The sequence below is a fragment of the Papio anubis genome, chromosome 10 (genome assembly GCF_008728515.1).
Source record: "Papio anubis isolate 15944 chromosome 10, Panubis1.0, whole genome shotgun sequence".
Classification (NCBI taxonomy): Eukaryota; Metazoa; Chordata; class Mammalia; order Primates; family Cercopithecidae; genus Papio; species Papio anubis.
The window spans coordinates 95542910-95564392 of NC_044985.1; the positions used below are offsets into that span (position 1 = coordinate 95542910).

The 21483-nt window shown below is 32.8% G+C and overlaps 1 protein-coding gene across 10 annotated transcripts in view; it reads right to left on the bottom strand.

The window, feature by feature from the left end:
- The window catches only part of ERBB4 (erb-b2 receptor tyrosine kinase 4), a 1175572-nt gene that overhangs the window by 405539 nt on the left and 748550 nt on the right, over nucleotides 1-21483 (bottom strand). For all 10 annotated transcript variants that reach the window (XM_021924408.2, XM_021924406.2, XM_021924405.2 and 7 more), the window contains one exon: nucleotides 3461-3595. In XM_021924408.2, the coding sequence (XP_021780100.2) occupies nucleotides 3461-3595 (135 nt within the window). The remainder of the gene's footprint in view (nucleotides 1-3460; nucleotides 3596-21483) is intronic.

Genomic DNA, 21483 nt, shown 5'->3' on the forward strand with positions numbered 1-21483 from the left:
GAGGAAATGGAGGGGCTGAGGGCATAAATGACTTTTTTAAGGTCAAAGTGCTGGTAAGCAGCAGTGCCAGGTTTCAAAAAAACCAATTTGGTTCCCAAATTCATTCTCTGAACTATACCATCTTCTCTGATGAGAAATCATTGTTTCTCTATTTTTCCATATTAATATTCTTGTATATTCCTGTTTGCTTAAATTTTAGAGGGCAACTTATTTACATCGTTTTGATATTCTTGTGGTGCTGAGGATCATTACTATAGTGTTCCAAGTAAATGAAACATCATTCACTATATGATTTTTTCACTTCGAAGGATTAGTTTATTGAATAAGCCCAGTTGATAGGTAATAATTTCTACTAGGGATGTATGAGGAAAAAAAGGATTTCTTCAAAAGGCTGAGAACTTCTCCATAACCCTCCTGAAGTTTGAATTTAAATACTTCAAGTAAATTTTAGAAAATATAACTTGGTTATAATTATTCCTAAATAACATATTTTTAAGGAGTATCATTTTTAATTGCTTTTATAGATACTTCAGACCTTTTCTTCACAGTCTCAACCACTTTTAAGTGTATGTTTAGTAATGTTAAGTATATCACATTGTTTTCCAACAGATCTCTAGAACTTTTTCAACCTTGCACAATTACAACTTGACTCGTTAAAGAGCAATTGAACATTTAGCCTTCCTTCCAACCCTAGGCTACCACCATTCTACATTCTGTTTTCTGTGAGTTTGACAGTTTAGTTACTTCATGTAAGTGAAATCATACAGTATTTATGTTTTTGTGACTGGCTTATTTCCTTTAGCATAGTGTCCTCAAGATTTATTGTTGTAGCATGTGACTAGATCTCCTTAATATCATCCCACTGGTCTATTTTAGCTTTTGCTCTTGGTACTTTTGGCATTATATCCATGAATGTATTGCTAAACCTAGAATCATAAAGCTTTGTCTTCATAGTTTCTGCCAAGACTTTTATAGTTTTAAGTCTTATGCTTAGGTCTGTAATTCGCTTTAGAGTTAATTTTTGAACATGGCATATGATAAAGGCCCAAGATCAATCTTTTGTACATGAATATCTATTTTTCCCAGCATCATTTGTTGAAGAGACTTCCCTTTAAAATATATTATTTATGCCTATCACTGATTGAAAATTATATTAGATATTAATCCTACTGCTAATATTTATAATTTAATGTACTAATAAGCATTTTACCACATTAGGTATCTGTTTCTTAAGCATTTTGATAACTGTATCTCAACCTAACTTGTTTTCCTTATAATCCATTGTAATTTATTTTATGTATTTATTGATTGCTATGCATTCATGAATTAAAGTATTTGTTTTGTGCTCATTTATTCTTCTAAAAATATTACGAGAAGAGGTCAACGGGCTTCACCAAGCTGCTGCAGTGTCCATTGCCTCAGAAAATATTAAAAATTCAGAGTTTGTTTTTGTAATTTAGACACAGATGAAGTCTTGAACTAGGGCAACCATAATAATAAATATGTAAAATCAAGAAATGGGCAAAAATCAGGATGACTCAGTGATTAACTGCCAAGAGCCAAGTGAAAGTAAAGACAATAATGACCCACCAAATTTTTAACCTGGTTGAGTGATTGGTTGGTGGTATGTAGTTCTAGGGAGTCATCAACCTAGAGGTTGCATTTAAAGCCCTGAGAGTGTCTGAGGTCACCCCTGGGGAGAGGACAGAGAAATAAATTGACTAAAGATAAAATCATAGGAAACTAATAGTCAAAGAATAGTCAATTCATTATTAACAGCTATGGTGTCATGTGATACATATAATGTGTCAGCAAATAAAACTAGTATGTAAATAATAAAACTTTGGCAATCAATTCGTAATTTGTAAAAGACCGTTGGTTATGACTCTACTCTGCATTTATAATTTTTGCACCTGCAATTATTTACATGCAAAAAACAATACAGCCACAGTTGCCTAATTATAGGCACAACCATCCAAATTTATCTTCAAAAAGAATAGCACAAAGAGACACCATCTGTGAAAGTGCAGCAAACCCCTCAGACCTTTCCTGCTCCAAATTCTGTAAGGCTGGTGGGCACACTTCCCTTTTGGCTTCTGTCTCAGGCTTTATTCTTGCCTGATCTTATTCATGCATTACAGACTAGTCAGTCTGATAAGCTGATAGTCAGCAGGCCTTTCCTTTTACCCAACCAATATCCATACCCCACCACCACTACCCTGCCAATATAATATGTGCAATAGTATGGGCAGACTGAAAACAGAAGCCATTTCTGAAACACATCATTTGTCTCCTTAATGTGAAAAGATTCCATTTTTTTCACAGGTAATTTTACAAAGTAGGCAATGTGAATACCACAAAGACAAAATCCCATACAAATTTCTGCTCAAAGGTGACAAGAAAATTATGTTACTCTACTTTTTACATAAAGTTTTAGCCATTTATTAAAAACACAGCTGTCAGTTTTGATCAAATATATTCAAATTTCCCCATTATATTATTAGGGCCACGATGAAATTTAATAATTGTCCCTTGGAGTTTGATTTTTCACAAAAATGTCATAACACAATCAGTAATATAGCAAATAATTATTGAACTACGTTGAGACAGTTATGATTTCAGCTGGGAAATATATAATAGATGAGAAATATAAAACCCAGGTTAACACTTGATAAAGATTCTGTTCTCATACAAATGTCAGTAGTAATAAATGTGGGGACAACATAGCCTGCTTTATGAAAATGAAAGAGATACCAGACAGAATAATTTTCAAAGGTTTAAATCATGGTTCAAATATTATTTGCTTATTATTTAATCATATTAAACACTTTAAATCTGATAAATTCTTTGTGGTAAAAAGAACACACAATTTAAGAATGAGAAATTCAGTAGTTTATTAGACTAATGACTAAAATCAGACTGTAACATGTTTCTTTTATATGAAATCTATATTTCTCCATTCCATAAGTGTTTGAAATCATTAAGTATGACCATGAAGTCTTCAGGGACAAATGAAGGCTTAAGAATTCTGCAACATTCACTAGTTTTTACTTTTTTATTTAAAAAATTACAGTGAATAGGAAGGTACATTTTTGTTCTACTACCTTTGTCTCAATGATATACGGGTCACAGAGACTTGAAGCAATGGTTGGATACCAGCCTTAAGTTCGTGGATAGTGGGACACAAGTTTGTACATTGGAAGTATGATTAAGTAATTTAAATTAAGCAAAGAGGAACATGTTAACACAATGAGAATTTGTGAAGAGGAAGCATGATTCCCAAAAGAGAATTAACTAGAAGTAAAAGGTTAGTCAGCCATTTGTTCTATCACATATAACTGAACATTTCAATGAGTGCAATCAAAGTTCAAAATATTAGTAATGGCATGATAAGCCTAACTCATTCATCTCCAAATAAAGTAGAACATTTTGAGACATTAAAAATAATAATTCTACTTACATCCTGAACTACCATTTGTTGACACAAGAGTCAAGTTGGAAGGCCATGGGTTCCGAACAATATCTTGCCAATGAATGGTGTCCGCATAACAAAGGAATTTGTTCTGGTCTACATAGACTCCACCATTTAGGATTTCTGTATTAAAAAACAAAGAAACAAATCTTTTGTCAAACTGCTTGTTGATGAAAAGATAATCAACAAAAACGATTTGCTCTTAACTATTTTCAATGTTAAATTAGAGTCATGCTGCTAATAGCCAAGAAACCTTTTAAAATATCTTTCACTGAATCATATACATTGATTGCAGGAATTTGAAAGGATTGAAAATTACAAAAGTGAAAAACAACCACTCATATTTGTGCACTCTGAGAGTAACACTCCTAAAATTTTGGTATAAATGTTACAGTCTTTTATCTGTTTTCTTCCCTAGAATTGAAATAATATTTTATAATCTTGTTTTGTTTAATATTATATAATGAGTATTTAATAGTAATTACTACTCTGTATTTTAATGAGAATAGGATATGTCATAGTATACATTAAATAGTAATTATTTAACCAACCCCTCTTGTTGGTAATTTAACTTATTTATTTCTGATTGGTCTTTAAAACAAATTTCCACACATGACATTCCAAGGTCATAGAGTGTGGATATTTTTAAGATTTTTGGTATCAATTGTCAAATTATCCTTAGAGAGATTGTTTCAGCCAAGGTGACATTGACTGCAGTCAGTAGGTAAGTAATTAGCACAAAGTGGAAGCTAAAATTAATGCCTCAATCACAAAAATGTTGCCATCTCAAATGAAATCGATAGGATTGCCAATTATTCTTAGCAACACAAAATAATGAATAACAAATCCTGTGGTTCATTGAAATAAGGATATGGCTGTGGGATAACATGCACTAAAGCCAGTTTGTACTTGATTCTTTATTTCACAACACTGGCTTGATTAGCTAATTTGTCCTCCACAAACAATGACTGACCACAGAAATGAATTCTCTTTTGGATAGCTTTAAGTTATCCAGGAAAATAAAAACTGAGATATATCCTCTGAAAATATTATTCTTATTATTTGAAGAAATTAGCTAGAACTACACATAGCACCTTCCTGCCCAATATGTACTGCATTTTCCCCTACTGTTCAATACAAAAGCAATTTAAGAGAAATCATGCATCAGTCCATAAAGTGTTCAACTACAAGTAATCAAAATCCAATTAACAGTTTATAGAAATGGGGATTTTTTTTTTTTTTTCCACATAAGAAGCCTGTAGGAGGCAGTTGCAGATATTAGTTCAGTGTTCCACAGTGCCCGCTATCTGTTCTGCCATCCTCAGTGTGTCAGTTTTATTCATTTCAGGCACAAGATGGCGGCTACTTCTAAAGACTGAACTGCAGTCTTTCTGAATTGCAGGCAGGATGAAGTCAGACCAGCAAGCAAGAGACTTCCTTGTAGTGAACCTGTGACTTTTTATTTGGGAAGAAATGCTCTCCTCTGGGATCATGTCTGCATTTCATTGGCCAGAACAATATCCCACGGCTCTCCCTACTACAAGAGAGATTAAATAAGTAACTGTTGAGGTGGAAATATTGCTACTGGGACAAAACCCAAACCAGTAGGAGTGTTAGTGAGGAAGAAGAGGGACATGGATATTGGGAAGGCAACCGACACCATCTCCCACGGTAGCCTTGAGAAACTCATCTCTCTTGTGTAGAACCCCAAGTTAAATTTGTAGGAGTCATCTTAAACTGAAAAGGGATAAATGAAAGGAATGTGTGGCACCACAAGAGGGTTATTTGTGGATTGGTGGTCACATCTCAAATGCCTTACTGCATTGCATGTACGAAACCCTCCAGATTAATTTTGATATTGCAATTCTTTCTACATTTAAAATCACTCCCATTTTCATCATCAGTCATTTCCGTGACTATTGGTTCCATTTTCTCGGTGAGGGGAAAAAAAAGAAAGGAAATTAGATCATCTTTCTACTTCTAAAACCCAGTTCATTATTTTTTATGACCTAACCATACAACCTTCATCAAAGCAGAAGGGAGATGTAAGATGTAAGAAAGATTGTGAAATGAATTTCTACATTAATGTTTGGCATTAAGTTTTTATCTAAGAAATGTGACGATCTCATACTAATAGCTTTCTCATGAGACATTAGGTGATGCTCTTCTGCTCTAGGAATAATTTTCCATTAGATGACAAAGAAAGGAGATTTTGACTGCTATCCAGGAAATAAAGGTTATTTTTCAGTCTACATTTAGAAAAGTCCTACTTCAAAAAAAAAAAAAAAAAAAAAAAAAAAAGTGAAAAGGTAATAGCTCAAACATTGCTGAAAGAGTGTGTATTTTTCAGGAGTCATATTGTATTTCAAATAGTTCGTGCAAAGGAACACAGTATCCATCTCCAACTTCCTATCTAAAATTTTTCAAATAGAATCAGATTATATTATACTGAATAATAGTCTTATCAAATCCCTTTCTTCAACAATATTAATCTGCTATGAATGTTGACATTTGTTTCTTAGAAATAGTCTGTTCAAGAGCTTGGCTTTTACTTAGAAAAGGGATTTAGAAAGGAGACAATAAAAAATCCAGCATAATCTTACACGTTAAAATTTCAAATTAATACACATGGTCAATCCAGATGATACTTTTATCATCCCTAATTCAAAACTCAGCATCTGCTAGCAATTCTGGTCAGGAGGATTTATAAACGTTTAGCAATTAATGATGGGTAGTTTATTTGTGTATTGTTTGTTTTCCTTGAAAATATTCTTTTTTCCTTTATGCTTGGTATAAACCCTATTCTGCTGTTGAATATCAAAACCTCACAATCAGAGAATGTAGAATTTCACTGACACTTATAGGACAGTTTTAATGTACAATCTTACACTTTTCTTTTGATTAATTTGATTACCTAAATATGTGTCAGAAAGTAATGTTATAATAGCATTTACATATATTCTTAAAGTTTTCATTGGTTTTGTAATTTTACAATTTTAAAATATGAAATTGACTTATTTTTGTGAGAAAATATATTCAGGTAGGTTTCTTTCTGGATTAAAAAAAATTCTAGAGAATAGATACTAACCTGTAAGAAAGTTCTTAAAAATACAAATTATTTACTTGTTAGAAGGAATACCTAATGTTTCTGTCTTGGTTGACTGCGGAGGCTTGACTGCATTTTTAAGATAAGAAAGAGGGACAAGGACTGGGAAAAGAGAAAAGCTTGTTTAGATGTTGATCTAGTAAGAGTACAAAAATGTATGGCTATATTTAGATCGTGTGGTAACACACAAGAATAACAAAGTTTTCCACAAGTTTTATCAAAGACTTTACCAAGGAATCACCTGTGTTGCACCAACCAACAGTTTCCCTCTCACTAACATGAAATAAAGTAACAAATAAACATTAAGAAAGATAGGCAAAGGAGGAACACATTTAATTGATACCCAAACAAAGATGCAAAATGTCTGGATGAGTGCAGAAACTAAGAAAGAAAAATGTTGAATGCGTGAATGAGCTCAAAGTATCTCATTTCATTGTATTTTACTTCCACTGCAGAAAATGTATCAGAGTAAATTGAGAGAGACACAGATAGATTCTTGGTCATTTAATCAATTGATAGTAAAAAGCTACTATGAGTTTTCTTATCATATTATATACAAACATTTCTGGCAAGTTCACAAAACAGAACTGTTTCTTTTTAATAAAAGTCATGGTTAAATATAGTAAGATATATTAGACATGACATCGATGAAAAAAGTATCATTTCATTGCTGAAAATTTCCAGTAAACACTTAAATATGTTTGTGTCTCAAACGTTTCCGACTAGATTAATGCATGCAAGTCAAGTAAAAGATGTCATGAATCTTTTTATATACAGAGTAAATTGTAATCTACACTATTTTCTAATACCTTGAATTTAACTTATATATAGCATAGCATTTGTAACTGAAATATAATTAGACTAAGCCCCATGAAGGTAAGACATATTTTTCAGTGCTGTATCTATAGCATCAGACCTAGAGCAATAGTTACTCAATGAATAATTCTTAGATTTAATTGGGAAAAAAGGTACTATGGAATTTGCAACCAACATTTATAAGGTAACTTCTATTGTAGTTCCTAATTTTAAATTACATTCTGACCAAATCAAAGTAAGAATGAAAGTTATCTTTTCCCATAAACACTTTATAGGTTATCTTGACTGGTCCTGTGTTTCAGAAAGTATGAAGCTGTTTCTGTTTTGTTCAATGCCATATCTCCAGTTTCTAGTATTATGCAAGGCTCAAGGAGATATACAATAAATATTTGATTAATTGAAATATCTATACAGAATATCTTGAATTTAAGAAAAAAATATATGTATAATTCTGTGGTTAGAGATTTTAAAAACTGAAAGAAAAACAGCATTTATTTTATAAAAGGCATATAACTGATAATATACAATATTACTGTAGACAATACATTTGATATTTATAAGGCATTTTTATTCCCAAACCTATTTTGTACACCAAACTCAATTATTAGTTACCAGGTGAATAATGATGATCTTCAGCTATCCTACACAGACCAAATTTCTCTAAGCCTGTGCAAATCACCTTGCATATGCTACAGAGAAGCCTAAATTTCCTTATATTGAATTGTAAGTCTACCTCACATTGTCCTTACATTTTTCAGAAAGGTATAAAGTGCCAATATAACATTTGAAAGAGGACCGAAAGTATTTGTATCTTAGTCATTCACTCCACAAAAGTTAGCCATTGGACCATGTCTTTCCTTGATGTCCATTTTCATGAGTCTAATAAAGAAGGAGATGTTTGCGTTATTTAAATTACTTCTTTGTATTCTTCATTTCTTGTCAAATGCTAGTTACTGCTGTGAATTTGGGGATGAGTGCCCATTAACAGAATCACTGACATTTTGCAAATATGTTCTCTCCAAAACTATGGTAAAATACTGAATAATAGCATTTTTTCTGTGCCCTGTATGAAATGGCCTAATTGTGGTGTAACATCCCTGCTGAAAATACAGATTAATATGACCTCTATACTAGGTTTAAGAAATTTACAAAATTGCATCGACCCCATGCACAATTTGTAACCATTTTGTAAATAAGATTGAATATCTTTCTCTTTTTCCAAAATAAAGATTATAATTTTAAATGCAGTTACACTGTATTTCACTTTAGTCTATATGATCGATATTATCAGTGAACATTTTAATTCTACTGAAAACCTACCAACCGTATGATATAAGAAAGATCTAATAAACAGGGATGAAATATTTAACCTCTATTCCTGATTGTATATCTAAGTATCTTGTTTTGCAGGGGTGCATCTACAGGTCAACCTTAGAAATAAAATGATAATTAAAATAATAAAGATTGGAAATATTGCACTCATCTAATCACAATAGGGGCATTTAAATGATGCATATATCAGACTTATACTGTCTATCTAAATCAAAGGGCAGAATCAAGAATCAAAATCCAAGGCAGCAAAGCCCATTTTCAAGATGAAGCTACAGAAAGCTGTTACAGGACTTTCTCAGACATAAAGCAATGTATCTTTCTCACTGTCATCACCTTAAGCCACACAAGTCTGTTGGCAGATAATGATACAAAAGTAATGTAGCTCACATCATCCACCTGTGATACTTAATACATCACCTCTGGAATGGACTTGGTCCAGAGATTCCTGTATCTTTCCCAAACCCAGACCTTTCAGCTGGGAGCACAATGAATTGCTGCTACCCCACTGGGTCAGCCCTCAAGGTTCATTATTAATAAGCTGAGACTCTAAAGGCTAATGAGAACCGGGTGCTTGAGGAGACAATGGCTCATTCATCATCAATCAAGCTTTGAAGTTTTTATACAGATGATTTAAGGAGAGTTGAAGTGTGCAAAATTGAAATGTCACATTTGTATTGGGAGGGGGTAGAGGGTGATAATGTAAATGAGTGATGTAACCTTCTATACTTCAGCTCGATGATCAGAGTCAAAAGCTCATGGATGCAGATACTAAATGTTTTTCCATCAGAGTATAGCAATTTCAAGAAGAAATTATTAGATCCACTGGCTGAAAATCCGCTTGAGATAGAAAATAATATCTTGATTTCAACTGAATGAAGCTCAGTAATGCTTGTTGCAATGTTCTAACTTATTAATACATACTTCAGGGTCCACTACAATTCTTAGCTTTCATTATGTTTCAGTTTTGAGTTCTAGCTCCTCTGAGAGGTCTGTTATGACCACCTAATTCTTAGAGTTCCCCCTTCCTCTAACTCCTGTAACACTGATTACCCGAGCCACTTATCTGACATAGAGCAAATGCTACCTTACCTTCTTATTTATTCTTTTGTGTACTCGCCTTGTCTCTATTATCTTATTGGAGGTCCCTAAAGGATTAGAACTACGATGTACATCTCTCTGTGTCCCTAGTGCCAAAGAAAGTGTCAAGCACATAGTAGAAATTCAAATGTTTTTGATGATCATGATAATAACATCCATAGAATGTGACCAATTTTGGTAAAAAATTATTACTTGCTTAGTGATAGCATGTTAGTGACATGCACTAGATGTTTACATTATAAATCCCATAAAATATTGAATATGTTTGTTGATCTTAATATATTTTTTCTGTCCTAATATTAAGAAAATAGTCATCCACTTAAACTCATTGATATTCCCTGGAAAAAATTAAAAATATATATTATCTTGTAACAGTACTCAAATTATGAATATAGGATTTCCTTCTGAAATTGTCTTATTATATAATCCCATATGTGTGTCAACATGTCTAACTTTTTTCTAATAATTTTTCCCAGATTTGTATTCTCCCTGTATTTTCTTACTTCTGTTAAAATCAACATAAATGCTGTCAAAGTCACCTAGACTCAAAATTTGAAATTTATTACTATTTCCTTTGTTTCTATATTTAATCATCCATGGAGCTCTAAAGAAAATTTCTCATAGTGTCTCTTTTTATATCCACAACTACTACTTAATTAAGGTTCTATCATCTCATACCAGATTTAACTTCTTGCCTGTAATCTATTCTCCCCACAAATCCATCTTGCATATTAAAATCATAATATGTGCTGTATTACAAATAGATAGATAATATACTCTAGGTAGGTGGAGAGAGGTGGTAGGGGAAAGAAATCCTGCTCTATTATGGCTTTGAAGTGTAAAGGCAATAATACTGAATCTAGTTAACTGGATAAAATAAAGCTCATAATACAGTTTTGTTTCAACAAAGCAAAGGTGGGCCTTGTCGACCTTTATGAAGCTCAGTTTGCTCAATTCTGTAATGGGGGTATTGTACTCCCAGTATTTACCACATAGTTGTTTCTATTATAATTTTAAATTCCTAATTATTTAAATAGTGGTTACTTATTGGTACGAGCAAGGAATACGCTTATTTTGGGTATTCATACTAACAATGCATTAATCAGTATTAGATTAGCTTGTCGCTTAAAGAGTATAGACTTTATTTTTCTTTTATATAAAAATCTGGCTAGGTTATTCAAGGCTATTAAATAAAAATCCACAATCATCAGGGAGCCTGATTCTATTTTTTTCTTGTTTCTCTACCATCTTCAATACAAGGGGAGTTTCCAACTGGCAAGAACCATGCAAAAGATGGAGAAAATCATGAAGGACAAAAGAACAGAGCAAGAGTACATGTTGTATTTTGATAAAAATTCCTGCAAATTGCCACAGCACAATTATACTTATATCTCATCGGTCAGAATAAAGTCAATGAAACACAGCTATGTGTATGGAAGGTAGGGAATCAAAGTATTGGTTCTGGGTGATCATATGAGTAGCTAAACTTTACATACCATTTAAAATTTAGAAAGTGGTCATAGATATTGGTGACAACTAGCAGTCTCCGTTATAGTGACTCAAAAGAAACTTTGTATCTTCTGGATATGTATAAAACATAAACCTTGTGACTCAAACAAATGTAAAGCTTTTTAAGAAACTTTTTAATTGAATTATAATATACACACATAGATGTGCATATATCATATTCAATTAACTTTTACAGACTGAACACACTTATGTAACAGCACTCAGATCAAGAGCTTGAGCCTACAAACGCCACAGCAGCCTTCCTCATACTTTCCACCTTATATCACTCTATCAGAACCCTTATCCTGACTTTGAACAAGATAATGCGTGCTTATTTTTGTCTTTTACATATACAGAATCATACCATATGTATTCTTTTGCATCTGGCTCCTTTTGGCTCAACATTACGTTTGTGAAATTCATCTATATTGTTTATTTTAATTGTTGTGTGGTATTCAATGGCTTGTCAATTCTACGTTGATGGGCATTTGGATACTTTCCACATTTGGGCTATTATAAATAACTGTTGCTATGCACTTCCTAGAAAATGCCTTTTGGTGACTGCATGTACACATTTATGTTGCGTGTATACCTAGAAGTAGTATTGCTGGGCCATAGTGATAATCACTTTTTATTTAACCAATTTAACTCATTTATATGCCCATTAGCAGTATATGAGAAATCTAGTTGATTCTTGACCTTGTCAAGCCTTCATTATTTGTTTGTTGTATCTCATTGTAGTCATTCTTATTGGTTTATAGTGGTATCATTTTAATTTACACTTCCCTAGTGACTACTGAAGTTGATCCTCTTAAATACTATCTTTGAAGAGTAATTTTTAAAGGCAGGAGATTTATTTCTGTATACTTCAAGAAAGGTCTTACTATGTGTAAAACATTTACAAAACACTGTTAAAAATCTGATCTTTAAGTTATTGGCAAACAATTGAGTAAAATAATTTATCAAATGTAACCCTCATAACTTATTTCTGTTATTATTGTTAAGAGATCTGGCTCAAAGTTTTGAAAATAACACTTTAAAATGTCTTAGAAAAATATTAAAACTACATTAATAATTATAAATAGTAAAATATGACTTCTGGAAGATGGATGGGAAAATTCACAGTAGGTGATTATCTCTCTGATAACAGACAAACACAACCAAAGGTGTAAAAAGAAAGAATGAAAAATTTGATGTCTTCTTGTTATTAAAATAGAACACTCCTTTACATAAAGCTCACTTATTTTTATTCCTCTATCCACCAGAAAGCCCTCATTACAGACAACAATCCTCTTAAATAACTGTTCCAAGTTTCCAGAAAATGTAATTGCTTCAGTAGAACAGATCAGTAGAGTTCAATGTTTTCATTACCAATAAGGGGGACAGTCATATTAGTACTCAGAAATGATCTGTCCCTTTTATTTACAGGATTTAATACAATAAGCCTGGGATATACTGCAAGGTCACTTTCAAATATCTCACCTACTATATTAGTTTGTATAGTTTTAATAACTCTTCTCACAATGTGTGATTTCTGCACTATTTCTTTTTTAGAAGACTTCAAAAAGTATGATTTTTCTTGATGACAGTAATAATAAATAATATTGCTATGTATGTTTGTTGCTGGCATGTAAAGACTTGCATATAAAAGATAAAGCAAGAGAAAGAATAATGATTTAATCTTGTAAAATGATTATATGATTTTCAAATATGTCAAGATTTTTAAAAGACTATATTTGAGAATATTAAAAATATAAATATGTGATTTGGGGGCTAGAAGTCTCAGCTAAAATGCCTAGAATGTTAATTTTAAAAATAACACATAAAGACAACACTTTACAAAATAAGAAATTAAAGAAGGAGTCATAAAATAAGATTGCAAACAAGCCACACTGGAAGATTATTTTAAAAGCCACAACACGAAGGCCCAAATTAATTTTCTTTTAAAATGAAGTTTTAGTCTGGAGAAAATCAGGAAGGAATAACTGAATAATAGCAATCATCATTTTATAAAGCACTGGTTGTCAAAATATGAAATATCAAGTACTATGGCAAAATAGAAAGGGAAATGGCTTTTTAGATTGCTTTGTATATACTTTCAAATTAGTATACATTAACTACAGTAAAATGGACAAATTTTGAGCTCTATGTTTTACATACACATGTACACAATATTTGTACATCTGTATCAAGTAGCTGCCACCCAGATAAAGACACTATCTCTATCACTCCAGAAAAGTTTCCCTGCTTCATTCCAGTCAACAATGCATAGAAGTCAGCATAGAAAGTCATCCACTATGCTGACTTCTACTACAACACATTAGTTTTGCCTGCTTATTAAATTCATACAAATAGAATCATACAATATGTATCCTATTCCTTTTTCTTATCTTCTTTCCCTGAAAATACTTTTTTGAGATTTATTTATGCTGTTGCTTTAATTCATAGGTTCATTTTTATTGTTCTGTATTATTTCAGTCTATGAATATACCACAATTCATTTATATATTAGTTCATATTTTAACCGTAGATTGGGTACTTTTACTAGATGACTGCAGGCAAATTACTTCAGGTTTCTTTTCTATCATCTAAAAAATTAGAGTAATAATCTTTACTTTGTTGGGTTACAATGAGAAATACAGATAATGTATACAAAACTCCAGTTACGTACTAGGTGTTCAAAATGTACTAGTTATTTCAAACTAAGTTAATAATATAGTTCAGGAGCTTTATCCAAACTATTTTAAAACCTATGTACATTGGTTAAAGTACAGGTTTTGGGGGAGAAAAGACAACCAAATGAAAACCCTTGAAAGATACATGAAATTTTCGTTAAGTTTGGTGCATAGAATAACAATTTTAGAGATAGATATATTGAGCTAAAATATTATTAAATGTCTTACTAAAGTTAGTTAATTAAAAAATTGGGTTTATCTGTATTTCATAAGTTAAATTATTTCTAAGAACAAGATCATAAATTCTGTAACTTACTATCTCTCCCACACTGAGGTATCTTAGATATCTGGTTGAGTTAACCCTTTAGTCATTTCCTGTAATTTCTCTAACTATATTCTGTGACAGCATTTACAGCTGCCAGATTTCCCTCTGTTTGGATCAGGTTGGTGCATATAGGTCACAAAACCTCCCTCGCAATCTCCAGGTGGCCTTTACCTCTGCTGTCACTACCACTGTGCTTCAAATAAATTAGCATAAATTCCAAAGTCTTTGTACAAGAGAGCTGAGCTCTTTCCTTCCAGGCCAAGGGTCTGGCATTTCCACTGTAGAATAATGAGTTAATTCGAAAACACAATATTCTATGGTCCCTACTACCACCCAATCATTTTCTCCATTGTAAAAATTATTTTCATATAGTGACATCTGAGGTCATAAGATAATAGACTCCATTATTGCTCTGTAAATTATCATGTCTTCTAAATTATATAAAGGAACACCCTTTATTTTAGAATATTTCTGCTTTCATAGGGTAAATAAATATTTAGAAATCTTTGGGGATCTTTGCTTCTTGAGGCTAGACATAAAGAAAAATTCTAACATGTCTAACAATGCCAGATGGTTTAGTCAACTCAAGATGCCAACATTCAAGAAGGGAAAACTATTGAGAAGTTGATGTCTGCAGGGGACTGGGTAACCATGACTCCACCATACAGCAACAGCCTTTCAGGCAGAGAATTATAAAAAGTATGAGATTTTTTTTGTAGTTATCCTCCCCATATCTCAGTTCTCTTCTCTATAAAATGGTGATAGCTCACAGTGCCACATTCACGAGGCAACTGAAAGGAGAAAATGAGTTATCGTATGTATGTGTTGACCACAGTGTATGCCACACAGCACATGTTCAGTTGGTGAACTATTATTAGTATTGAGGGAAAGGTAGGAAGAGTTCTCTGATAAGCAGGTCTCTTCTATCCTGCTTGATGATTTTCTCCATTCCCTGTCATAAATACCCTTTTCAGAGACAGCTAAAACCAGGGCAAGACTATTAGGCCAGGATAAAATTCATGGGTTTGTGCATTTGCTCATTTTTAAAAAATTATTTTAACCCACTTTTATGAGTTTCAGATGCCCTTTTTGGAGCACATTATGCTTCTGGATACCCATAAAATTACAATCACTAAATACAGAACTTTCTTTTCTAAGGGTGGGATTTCTGTACCCCAAAGGCACAGCAAGTGCATCACACAATGACCAAGCAAGTTGTCAAATGCCTCATGCATAGTTGGGGATCAGGCTGGGATTCCAAAGTCTGTCTGCCTGGCTCTGAAGCCCATGGTTAGCCACCTCACTGTACACTCTTCATAAATGCTGCCATTGTGTGAATACTTATAATGCAGTATTTCTCTTAATCCTTACAGAAATCCTATGAGGTAATTATTACTGATCTCATTTTACAGATGAAAAAACTGAGGTTTAGAGAGCTAAATAACTGGTAAGAGTTTGAAAGAACCATGATTCCAACTCAGTCTGATGGCTGAGTTGGCGTTTTAATTTTTAGTCTGTGCTCTCCCCATTGTAGAAAGGAAAGAGTGAGTAATCTAAATGGAGAAAGAAAAAAAAAAAAAAACAGTTTAAGCAGAGATGAGGCACAACTTTATCTTATGTAATCTACTTCTAAGTATAATTAAGAACTCACAGTAATTTCCCTGAAGTCCTTTTTGAAAATATTTTATGGAGTTGAAAGGTAAAATTATGCTTTTAAGGGATCTTTTCTACATGAAAAACTGTGCATTAAAAAAAAAAAATCTTGGCTCTGGTAGATGTCTGGACCATATCCCAACCGCATCTCTTGAGGTGCATTTCTTTTGCCTCTGTCAAAAGTAGATTCAGAGGAAAAGGCAGCACAATAAAAATCTTCAAGAATTCAGCCCACTTAAGGAAAAGCCCTTCAGTTGGGTAAAAGAATAAAAATTAAAAAGTGAATTAAAAGAAAGTCAATTTTATTATTGTCAAGTACTGTGGGAACTCTATGCTTAGTGTTTGAAAGCTCTGCTTTAATGAATAGGGTAAAATGATTTTAATTACCATATCCAAACTCATAAGCCTATAAAGAATCTATCTCTATGTGCTTTATAGCTGTATCTCTAAAAATATAAAATTGATGAATCTAAATGTGTAGGGCATTTAGTTCTTCTATCCGAATTTTATTCCCCTTATGAAGTTTCTTTCCTATTATTTGTTGAGTAATTCATATAAAGCAAAAGTGCAAAATATTTACATTATTAATTTAAATAAATGAAAATATATTTAAATATTAAGCTTAATATACCAATCACTGTAAAGGTAAACTGGATTCATATGATGGGGGAAAAAAGGGAATCCAAAATTAAAATGTGGTTAAAGGTAGTCTTATCACAGTATCTTCTGTTAGGTGAACTTACTGGATTAAATACCTCTCAATATCATAACTGAAATATCTTCTTGAAACATTTTTCAAAATCATCTTTTTTCTTTGCTTGATATAGTTAAAATATTCATCTTTAGACCTACCTATTAGCTAACTTTTATTTAAAATAGTGAAAAAAGGAAGCTGATTTTATTTATGAATTTGGGATATTTTCTTTATTTTATGTACATTAATTTCACAAATGCACTGAGTTAAAAGGTAATACAATATATTGTACACAGAAGAGTTTTTATTCTAGTACTAACAAAAGGATATGTTCAATTTTAAAGATACCATTATCTTTAAAAGTAGAAAGCTCTTAACTAAAACTTTCTCAGATATAAAGTAAAACAAGAGAAAATATTTTTAGAAGTTTCTTGAAACTAAATATTTATTTGTGAATTTAAAAAGATTTAAACTAGACTTTACAGAAGAGAATAATACAAAGAGTGTCTTGTATACGTTCATGTTCTTTGCCTAATTTAGTTCTATAGGGCATGTGTTTATACAGCTATATCATATCTGAAAGAATCTTGCATAGAAAATTAAGCTCTGGTGATAATCTCTAGTTCATGCTACCTAGCTGAGACGCAAGGGAGACAAAAAGGAAGACTAATCAAATTAGCATAAAACTCTGGAATACAGGTAGTGGGAATGCTAATAAGAGTACCAATAGTGCCCTCGGTTCTCATTTCACCATTGTCACATACGTATCTTTCCTTACAACTAAACAGTGACATCACAAGAACATTATTTACTAAAAAGCTATAATATTTTGAGAACTTAACCATTCGGTTCTCTATTCTCATTTTACTTTGAAGTTCAGAACAATGAACTGGCAACATCTCGCAAGAATTGTTGCAAACCAGATGCTAAACCTAAGCCTTCTAAAAGTGTGTGTGTGCTGACATGAGGAAAAGAGAATGATGTTTTTTTAATAAATACCTGAAATACATTTTTGAAATAAAATATGTTTAAAATGTTGTTTCATTTGTAATTGTTTAATATTTTATTTTCTCCAGAGCTTCAAGAGTTATAATCTAAATTGCAACTGAAGGAAGCTTAAGCTAGCTGATATGCACCTAGCTATTTCCCTGCTTCAAAGCCTACAGAACCATCTGCTTGTTGGCAGGTGTAATTAATTAGCTAAGTGGAGAAGACGCTCCCTTTTAGAGTGAATAGGAGGAGAGGAGGGAGAACTCTGAAAGCCTAATCCTAGGCAGACCCATCAGCTGGGTGCCTCTGGGCAAATTTCCGATGCTGAAAACTCATTGAATTTAATGGTTCTTAATTTCACAAGATTTCTAATTACAGCTAGGATAATAAGATGCGATCCAAAAGTTGAAAAAAAGTTGGCACGTTTTCAAGGAAAATCCTTTCACACAATGTAGACATCCTAAAGTGTAGAAGTTCATTTATTTACACATTTTCCACTTATTCCCTCAACTTTGTTAATAAGCAATTTTGAATCTATTTGGCTGACAGGTGGCAAATGCCTATTAATAATAGTAAAATGTGTCATGTTAAATTTTGTATCTAATCCAACATTTCTTTTCAGAATAGTCAAAGAAAAGTCCATCCAAGCTACATTATAATTCATTTTCAATAGATTTTGAAAGGACTACATTCTAAGAATAGAAATGGGGGAAATATAACACAAAGACCATAAAACTTCCTATAATCTTATCAGTATAGCTTATATTAGATTATCACCAAAGAGTCCAGAAGATAATAAACTCAACAACACTTTCTTCTTTTAAACATTCTGTCAGAAACAAAATTCCCTCTTAAACATCTCCTGGTATTTGGCTTTAATGGGTAAGGCGAGACAGGTCTAAGGAATAGAGCGAGTAGAACTATGGCAAACTAGAAAGCACCTGCCACAACTAAAAGAGCAGTGACTGCTCAGCCCCAGAAGAGCATTATCACGAGACAATGTGAACTCAGGGTTGCCAGAGGATGGTTTTATTCAGAGGGGCCAGAAATGCAGAATTTTTGGTAAATTTCCCCAATTTTTAAACACTCTTCTATGGAAAGCATGTCTGTAAATTAGTTATAGTCTTTGAGATAGTAGCTTACCACATCTTGTTTATTGAATAACCATATCTGTGAACTCAATAATGAGCAAGCTCTTAGGACATCAATAACCGGATTGAGATAGGCTCTCATCTATTCTTCACAGCTCCTCTATCTACTGATAAAGAATGGAAAGGGAAAGGGAGGCAGTTATATAGTTCACCGGAGAGCAAAGAAAAGTGCAAAAGTCCCTACTGTTACATGAACAGTAGAGACCAGAAGGCACTGAATTCCGTAACACTTGTTCACACTTATTGCCATCATTTGTTGCAATGGAGGTAGAATAAGCGTCTGGTTATGTAATGATTCTTGGAAAGTGTGCTGCTGACTTGTCACCCCAGAATATCACATTCTACTGCTGAAGTCATGTGTGAATTTTACATAGGAAAGGCTTACATGTCATCTGGAAGATAAAATCCAATAATCGGCTGTCATGTTAGCATGGACCTGTTTATAGGATTAACATAATAACATAAAAAAAAACTAAAGATTAGAAGGACTAGAAGGTTAAATTATAAATTAGAAAAAGGAAGCAAATGTAGAAAAAGGTTGCAGTCAGGGATATGGTCCCAGGTTTTGTTAGTTCTGCATTAATCACTCAGGTGAGACTATATACTTTATCCTTGGGAGTAGAGGTGGCATAGGAGAAAGGAACGTTTCAACCTGTATATTTCATAATGCTGAATGGTCTTCTACTTGTTCTTTGGAAACAAATGAATTCAGTGACTTTCAGCTCCCCTACCACTGAATCCAATAGGCCAATACAATTCCAAAAAAAGTCATACTAATAGTCAGAATTGCAAAAGACAAATTATCTCAAGAATTGACATCAGTCAACTAGTATGCTGTCAGCCAGGATTTGGGTGCAGGGAAAATTATAGCTGCCCATTGTGGATTTTTTTTTTCCTGCTCTATAAACATGCCAGGTAATACCAAAAGACTTATGGGAATCAAACTGGAGTCTAAGGTTGATTTCTTTTCTGTATTCAGTACACAGGAATTTAAAGAGACCCGGGTTCTTTTCCTTAGCTCCATCTCTCAGGATTTCTAGCAGTGTAGGCTTCCTTCTTTAACTGTTCATTTTAGAGGAACGTGGTTAGAGTGAATCCTTCTAAATGAGCTCTTCATCCCTAATAGTGAGTGTTTTATCTACTTCTGAGCAGAGGTTACAGCTCCTTAAAATAAATATATATATATTTGTTCACACTTATAGTCTTTGAGATAGCAGTTTACCACATCTTGTTTATTGAATAACCGTACCTGTGAACTCAATAATGAGCGAGCTCTTATGACATCAATAACCGTATTGAGATAGGCTCTCATCTATTTACAGCTCCTCTACCTACTGATAAAGAATGGAAAGGGAAAGGAAATATATATATATATTAGCTCACTGCAAACTCTGCCTCCCAGGTTCAAGTGATTCTTCTGCCTCAGCTTCTCCAATAACTGGGATTACAGGCACCCACCACCACGCCCAGCTAAATTTGTATTTTTAGTACAGACAGGGTTTCACCATATTGGCTAGGCGGGTCTCAAACTCCTGACTTCAAGTGACCCATCTGCCTCTTCCTCCCAAAGTGCTAAAGTGCTGAGATTACAGGTGTGAGCCACTGTGCCTGGCCCCTTTAAAAAGATTCTATTCGACTCCTCCATGCCATAGGCTGGAAGTTGATCTGTGATCCTTAAATCCTTTTTTTGTTTTCTTTGAGTACGGAGAAGAGTTGGGTAAGGACAAGAATCTGTCTGATCAAATATCTGAGGGTAACGATAGTTTCTGGACAGGAAATCAGTGGAGAAAAATAATATAAAAGGGTATTAAAGGTCAAAGAAAGAAAACACAGAGTATGAGCATAGAACAATCTAACTAGAGTAAGGAGAGATGTATTTATTTAAAATATTTTACCTATGTATTACCTCCACTGATTTTTTCTAAGTCTTTCAAGAGATGGGTGGCTTCTTCGCCAAACCATGTCATCTCTTGCCAGATAACGACACTGTGTCTCTTTGCTTATTCTCTTGCCTCTAAACAATTGATTTACCACATTCAGTCAATGTGGTCTTTTCAAAACCAAAATTAAATTGTTATAAGATGAAAGGGTGGAACCAACACTAAAAATATATAATTCAGAAGCTAGTATCTATGTCAAGATATATCTAGTTCATATTCACAGATAATTTGAGGAAAAAATACAAAAAATAAAAAAAATTTCTAGTCTACATGAAGTAATATTCAATGAAGAAACAAATGCTCTTGAAAATTGCAAATGTCATATCTGATAAAATACTTAATAAAAATAATATTTAACAAAATTGAGGAAGTCTCCTAGAAAGTAGAGAAAAAAGAGACATATAAAGAAGAGAAAAAAATAAAAGAAATAAAGGATACATCCAGGAAGTCAAGAATTACAACTTATAGAGATAAAAAAGAACATATAGAAGAATAAATTATCCATAAATTGAGGCAAATAATTTCCCTTAAGCTTAATTGAGGCTAATAATTTCCCATAATTATCCAGAAAAAGATTTTAAAACAAAATGTAATACATGCCTAGATGTATATATTTAAAATTTCAGAATCTTAAAAAATAATGTAAAATTCTACATAAGATTAGGAGAAGGGTATAAGAAAGGCAGAGAGAGCTAGAATGAGAATCAGAAAGCCAAGGAAAG